The sequence below is a fragment of the Triticum aestivum genome, chromosome 2D (assembly GCF_018294505.1).
Source record: "Triticum aestivum cultivar Chinese Spring chromosome 2D, IWGSC CS RefSeq v2.1, whole genome shotgun sequence".
NCBI lineage: Eukaryota > Viridiplantae > Streptophyta > Magnoliopsida > Poales > Poaceae > Triticum > Triticum aestivum.
This window is the reverse complement of record NC_057799.1, coordinates 310,111,795-310,118,662: the sequence shown is the minus strand read 5'-3', so window position 1 is coordinate 310,118,662 and position 6,868 is coordinate 310,111,795. Positions and strand designations below refer to the sequence as shown.

The 6,868-nt window shown below is 51.0% G+C and overlaps 1 protein-coding gene across 1 annotated transcript; it reads right to left on the bottom strand.

Moving 5' to 3' along the window:
- Positions 1-3,967: 3,967 nt before the first annotated feature.
- Positions 3,968-4,924, bottom strand: LOC123049257 (protein G1-like). Its single transcript, XM_044472202.1, has one exon. It carries the CDS (start codon positions 4,855-4,857, stop codon positions 4,075-4,077), a length of 783 nt encoding a protein of 260 aa, XP_044328137.1. The 5' UTR covers positions 4,858-4,924; the 3' UTR covers positions 3,968-4,074.
- Between the last annotated feature and the right edge of the window lie 1,944 nt (positions 4,925-6,868).

The following is a 6,868-nucleotide window of genomic DNA, read 5'->3' as shown; positions in this document are numbered from 1 at the left end:
GTGGATATGTAAGGTTGGTCCGGGCCGCTTCATCCCACAATGCAGCCGAATCAAAATAAGACGTTGGTGGTAAGCACTATGACTATCACCGCCCATAACTCTTTGTGTTCTACTCGTACATATCATCTACGCATAGACCTGGCTCTGATACCACTTTTGGGAATCGATGCATGGAAAACAAAAAAAAATCTACGCACACGTAATGATCTATCCATGGAGATGCATAGCAATGAGGGGGAGAGCGTGTCTACGTACCCTCGTAGACTGTAAGCGGAAGCGTTTCACAACGTGGTTGATGTAGTCGAACTTCTTCACGCTTCAACCGATCAGTACCGAATGCACGGCACCTCCGCGTTCTGCACACGTTTAGCTCGGTGACGTCCCTCGGCTTCTTAATCCAGCAAGACGTCATGGTAATAGATGATTTCCGTCAGCATGACGGCGTGGTGACGGCGATGGTGAAGTGATCTCTGCAGGGCTTCGCCTAAGCACAACGAAAATATGATTGGGGTGTAAACGGTGGGGGGCGCCGCACATAGCTAGGCAATTGTCTGGTGTGTGCTAGGCGCCCCCCCACCCACATATATATAGGTGGGATGGAGGAGCAGCCATAGGAGGCGCCCAAGTAGGAGGAATCCTACTTGGAGTCCCTCGCAAACGTGCCCCCTGCCATATATAACCGAGGGGGAAGGAAAGAGGGGGGGGGAGAGGGAAGGAAGGGGGATTCCTGCTCCACACTTTCCTTTCCCTTCCCCTCTTTCCTTCTCCTCCTAGGCCGGCCTGATATGGGGGGCGCACCAGCCCCTTATGGCTGGTGTGTTTCCCCTCTTGGCCCATAAGGCACATATCTTTTGTCGGGGGTGCCCGGAACCCCTTCCGGTGACCCGATGAGTACCCGATACCCCCCGAAACACTTCCCGTGTTCGGATACCATCGTCCTATATATCAATCTTTACCTCTCGACCATTTCGAGACTCCTCATCATGTCCGTGATCTCATCCGGGACTCCGAGCAACATTCTGTCACCAAATCACATAACTCATATAATACTATATCGTCATCGAACATTAAGCGTGCGGACCCTATGGGTTCGAGAACTATGTAGACATGACCGAGACACCTCTCTGGTCAATAACCAATAGCGGAACCTGGATGCCCATATTGGCTCCTACATATTCTACGAAGATCTTTATCGGTCAAACCGTTATGACAACATACGTAATTCTCTTTGTCCATCGGTATGTTACTTGCCCGAGATTCGATCGTCGGTATCTTCATACCCAGTTCAATCTCGTTACTGGCAAGTCTCTTTACTCGTTCCGTAATACATCACCTCGTTACTAACTCATTAGTCGTTTGCTTGCAAGCTTAAGATGTGTATTACCGAGAGGGCCCAGAGATACCTCTCCGATACTCGGAGTGACAAATCTTAATCTCGATCTATGCCAACTCAACAAACACCTTCGGAGATACCTGTAGAGCATCTTTATAATCACCCAGTTACGTTGTGACTTTTGATAGCACACAAGGAATTCCTCCGGTATCCGGGAGTTGCATAATCTCATAGTCGAAGGAATGTGTATTTGACATGAAGAAAGCAATAGCAATAAAACTGACCGATCATCATGCTAAGCTAACGGATTGGTCTTGTCCATCACATGATTCTCCTAATGATGTGATCCCATTATCAAATGACAACTCATGTCAATGGTTGGGAAACCTTAACCATCTTTGATCAACGAGCTAGTCAAGTAGAGGCTCACTAGGGACACGGTGTCTGTTTATGTATCCACACATGTATTTAAGTTTCTGATCAATACAATTCTAGCATGAATAATAAATCTTTATCATGAATAAGGAAATATAAAATAACAACTTTATTATTGCCTCTAGGACATATTTCCTTCACATTGAAGGTGCCGTGCCGGTCTGAGCGCGGGATCGAGGTGCGCCCTCCTCGATCCATCGAACGAGAGCCCGCCCTCCTGCTCTTCCGGGATTGGACCTCCGTCGATCCGGCCTGGCCTGAAAGGGAAACATTGACCGGGGAGGAAGGGCAAACTACCACGAATTTAAGACGCGCCAGCCCGCAGCGAAGGGACGGTCAAAGATCTGGTGGTCCAAGATGAGCCCCAGCCTTGGATGACTCGTCGCGTTGCAGGATTCGCGGCATCGAGGCTGGATCGGACGCCGCGGACGTCGAGGCAGCGGACCACGGGGAGGAGGGCTGTGAAGGGCCACCAGGCCGAAGCAAGCCCCCAGTGGGCGGAGAAAGGCGCTGACGAGGGGACGCGGGGCGGTTGGGGGAGGAACAAGAGGCCATAATGGCCGAATTTGGTGGCCACCGCGGCCGGAGCGGACAGCGGCGCGGGAGGTGGGGGGGGGGGGGAGCTCCTAGCCACGCTCGCGTCTCCGATGGCTACTGGCAATTCTACAACACTCTCTGAGGAAATAATACCTACATTCTAAAACACTCTCTGAGGGTTCAGGTCAAACCTACAGATTCTCATTTCTGGAAAGGTATCATGGTCATGAAAGTCAAGAATAGTTTTTTTCACAATGGTCTATTTGTGGTAGGCAATGGCTTTACTACTAGGTTCCGAGAAGATGTATGGTTTGGTGATACGCAACTAGCCTTGTAATACCCTTGTCTTTAACATACTGTTGAATGGAAGATGTCATGTCTCGGTTGCCATAGTGATGGGCTAGGCGTCTTTGACCGTTGCTTTCCGGAGACCCCTTGGGTGCAAATGGACATAATGGCTAAACCTTGTTTAAAGGCTAACGGTGATCAACTTTATTCTGTTGAAAGTTGACGTCCTCAAGGAGTAATACTAGACTCATGGGCAATGAACGACAGACTTTTGAACCAATCAAATCCTAACTACCCCGTAAATCCCCTATAAAACGTGTGTCTAGTATTACTCCATCCTCAAGGGTCTTCGCAGTCAAATTCATGTACATGGCCATCACTTATCCAGCAGTCTTTCCATTTAAGGGTGGCAATTTTACCCCGGGTACCGTACCCACATGGGTAGGATATGAGCAGACTTTTATTCCCATGGGTAGTACCCATACCCTACCTATTGACTTATGAGTATGTTGTGATTTTTATATTTTGAGAGTGGTCATATACTCATCTGCCCTATTATTGAGCTGAGATAATTGTTTTTTTGTCAAATGTGCTATCATTGAGTGTAAAATTGTGAACAGTCTGTGTACTATTTGTTCTACCCGCTGGGTACCTAATGGATACGGGTACCCGTTGGGTATGGGTATGGGTAAAGTTTCATACCATGGGTATGGATATGGGTAGAATTTTATACCCACTGACTATACGGGTATGGATATGGTATTGCTCTACCCTGCCCATACCCTACCCATTGACATCCTTATTTCCATCACAAGCAGTGGCGAATCTAGGACTTGACAATGTGGGGGCAACAATAAACAACATTACAATTGCTAGAAAAAAAACTACACTACATCAAAATTTGTATGATGAACAAACAGTGCACTAGTAAAATAAATTTTGTAATTTGTGTATGGGGCCATGGCCCCCATATGACCCCACCCCTAGATCTGCCAATGACCACAAGCATATTTGGAAAATAAAAATTCCTTCAAAAATAAAAATGTTCAAGTTGTATTTAGATCGGCAGATCATCCTAACAAAAGATAGACTATGAAAATAAAATTAGCAAGGATGGTGTTGCTACTGTGGTAACGAAGAGTCGATTCAGTACCGTTTCTTCATGGCCCACATGCCAAAGCAATTGCAGCAATCTGTCCACATATCTTTTAATCTACCTCCACCACAAGTATTATAAATATGTTGGGAAACTAGTTTGTTGGGGTGCATGCACAAATCGTTGTTGGAAGCTAGATCTCATTCTCACGAGTCATGAGTACTCTGAATGATACACGAAATGCCTACGTAGACCAACGGAACAACTGCAAAATAATAAGCAAAGTAACATAGGGTACGTTATTACGACGCACTGGCCGTACGTCGATTATACTCGAACATTAATTGGGCACCACGAGGCATTTTGAGGCTAAGCTATCAACAAGCTAATTAAATGCGTTGAAGAACAACGGCAAGTATATGCCGCCGTAGCAGCCGGCGCCAGTAGACACCCCTCCTCCAACGATGCTTCCCGTGTCGGAGCCGCACTCGAACGGTACCCCGGCCAGGCATGGCGGCAGAGGCGGCAGCGGTGGCGGTGCTTGAGGCACCGGCGCCACGTTAGCCTTCGTCGTCATCGTAGTCTTGTGCCCGCGTTCGCCGTCCGAGTTGGCGTCCGCGCAGCCGCCGTTCTTGGAGGACGAGGCCTCCGCGATGCAGCTTCCAGTGGCAAGCTTGCGCTTCTTCTTCTTCTTGTGGTAGGAGATGCCGCGCGCCCTAGACTGCTCATCGCGGACGTCACGCAGGTATAGCCTGACGGCGCGTGCGGCGAAGGGGTTGCAACTGGCGTCTTGCTGCTGCTGCGGCGGCGCGCCGCCGCTGCGGCTGTAGCGCTCGTCAAAGGCGGCGCGTAGGCGGCCGACGAGCGCGTCGAGGCTGCCCCACGCCTGGCCGATCGGGCACTGGCACGGCGCCGTCGCCGTTATCGCGTGTACGCCGTAGGCCGGGCAGGGCGGCGCGTGGACGCGGGTCTTCCCGAAGCGGTCGAGATAGCGGAGGAACTCGAGTACGTGGGCGCCGCTGCACCGGCGCAGCACGAGCGGTGGGCGGTGCGCCGCCAGGTACCGCACGAACGTCTGCCAGTCACGCCGTTTCTGCGATTCGTACCTGCTCGGCCTCCTCGCCGCCGCCGGCTGCGCGGCGCGAGGACCCTCGCCGGTAGCTGGCATAGCCACACCAGAGGTCCAGAGCAGACGAATAGTAGAGTACCAGTACTCAACTACGCCGACTGATGAGACTTAGATGAGAAAGGTTGATGGATCGAATAGCGTGTATATATATATAGTGGACACCTATACGCCAACTCCACCGCGCGATCTGACGTCCATTTTGTCCGGATTCTGTCTGTTTGGATAGGACAATGAAGTCGTGTCCGGACCGTTTCTGAGATGCGGTGGCCGTGCGCCCAACGCGCGGATGCATTCCAGCCGTATCCTGTCAGCGTACTTTTTTCTTTGCAAGGCCTTAACTTTTTTTCATCATTCAATTTTGGTATATGGGAATACATCACCAAATTTTGACTAGAAAAGTAAGACAAAAAACAAGAACCACAAGAATACATTTAAAAGATATCCAACTCCCAAAACTGCTCCTGTAAATTGGATTAGTGCCTTCTCGATGCATTCATGTTTATCTGCGGAGGAGGCTCGATCTTGCGTGCTTCTTTCTTCTTCGAGTCTAAAGAAGTAGAGGTTGCTTCCTCGCATCTAGTCTCGTGTCTAGCCTCTAATCCAGCAACAAGTGCACTTTTCTCATCTACAGCCTCTATGCTAACTAAAAGTGCACGAACATCTACTAAATTGCGCTCTATCAATATATCGATGTACTCTTCTTCCCAATATACCAAAACTTGCATCCATGCTACACAATATAATTTGAAGTTAGCACAACTAGTAAATCTAGAGCACAAACCGAAGCTAAAAAGAGCACATACACCATCGTTTAAGCACTTGATGAACACCCATCCGGGATGCTCCGGCGTTGTAGACACGCGGCGCACGACCTTCTTTGGGCAGTGGTCGCACTTAACGAGTGGCAACGGTGCGCCGACGAGCTTTTGGGCTAGCACCGAGCCCGACCAACCGCCATTCATGTATCTGCTGGCGGACCACCGACGGTGTAGATCCGAGCGGCTAGAGGAGGAGCCGCTGCCTGCATGTGGCCTTGTGGCCCTGCCAGGGCCTTCCGGCCCGGTGCCCGGCCAGTCCATGGTGCGGCGCGGCCTCCCACAGCCAGGCGAGCTTAAGACTGACCGGATCCACCCCAAATCCGGCTGGCGGGTGCGCAAATCAGGTGTTCGTGGTTGGGTAGCTCGGGGGCGCCGAGGGGAAGGGGCTGGGCGAGCGTGCGTCCGAGCTGCACAGCTGCAATGGCAGCGGCAGCGGCGGCGGCGACGAGGGAAAGAGTGGGGAAGAGTGGAGAAGAGTGGAGGGGATGCGGCCGGAGGAAGGGGGCGGATAGAAAAAGGCGTCCCTGTGTCACCGACGGGCGGGCTAGGAGAGGACACGCGCAGACGGCCCGTGCGTCCGATTGCTGTCCGTTTCACCTTAAAAGCGACGCAAACTTGAGCCGGGGATGAGTCAAAAGCGGACAGAAAACGAACAAAAGTCTGTTTGCGCCTGCACGCTGGGCCGTCTGATTCGTCTATTTTACCCCTAACGGATGCGCGTGGATAAAATAGGCTCACGTGGTGGAGTTGGCCTGATGGTGGCTGAGACGAATAGAGGACGCCCGGCCGGGGACGGCGACACAGTGCAGGTGCTAGTAGGGGCTCGGACGTGTGCTGTGCTGTCTCTGGTGTATGATGAGGTCATCTTGTGCAGCCCCGGGCAGTGGCGGTGCCAGGATTTTAATCATGTGTAGTCAACTCAATCTTGTGTTGTCAAGATATATGTATTTCTACAAATTTTGTATTATTTTTGACATGATTTGTGCTTATATATGATACTTTTTCCATAAAGTTGTGTAGTCATTTGACTACACAGCCTATACATTGGCTTCGCCACTGGCCCCGGGCGAGGGAGGGGGGCCGGCCGCACGCGTATGTAGGGACCGTGTGCAGATCAGATCAGTGCAGAGAGTGCAGAAGGGAGGAGACTCGCTCGATCGATAGAAGGAGGTCGTGGCAGGCTAGTGATTGATTCACAACACGACGCATGCATATTAGCTGCGTGGTCTCCA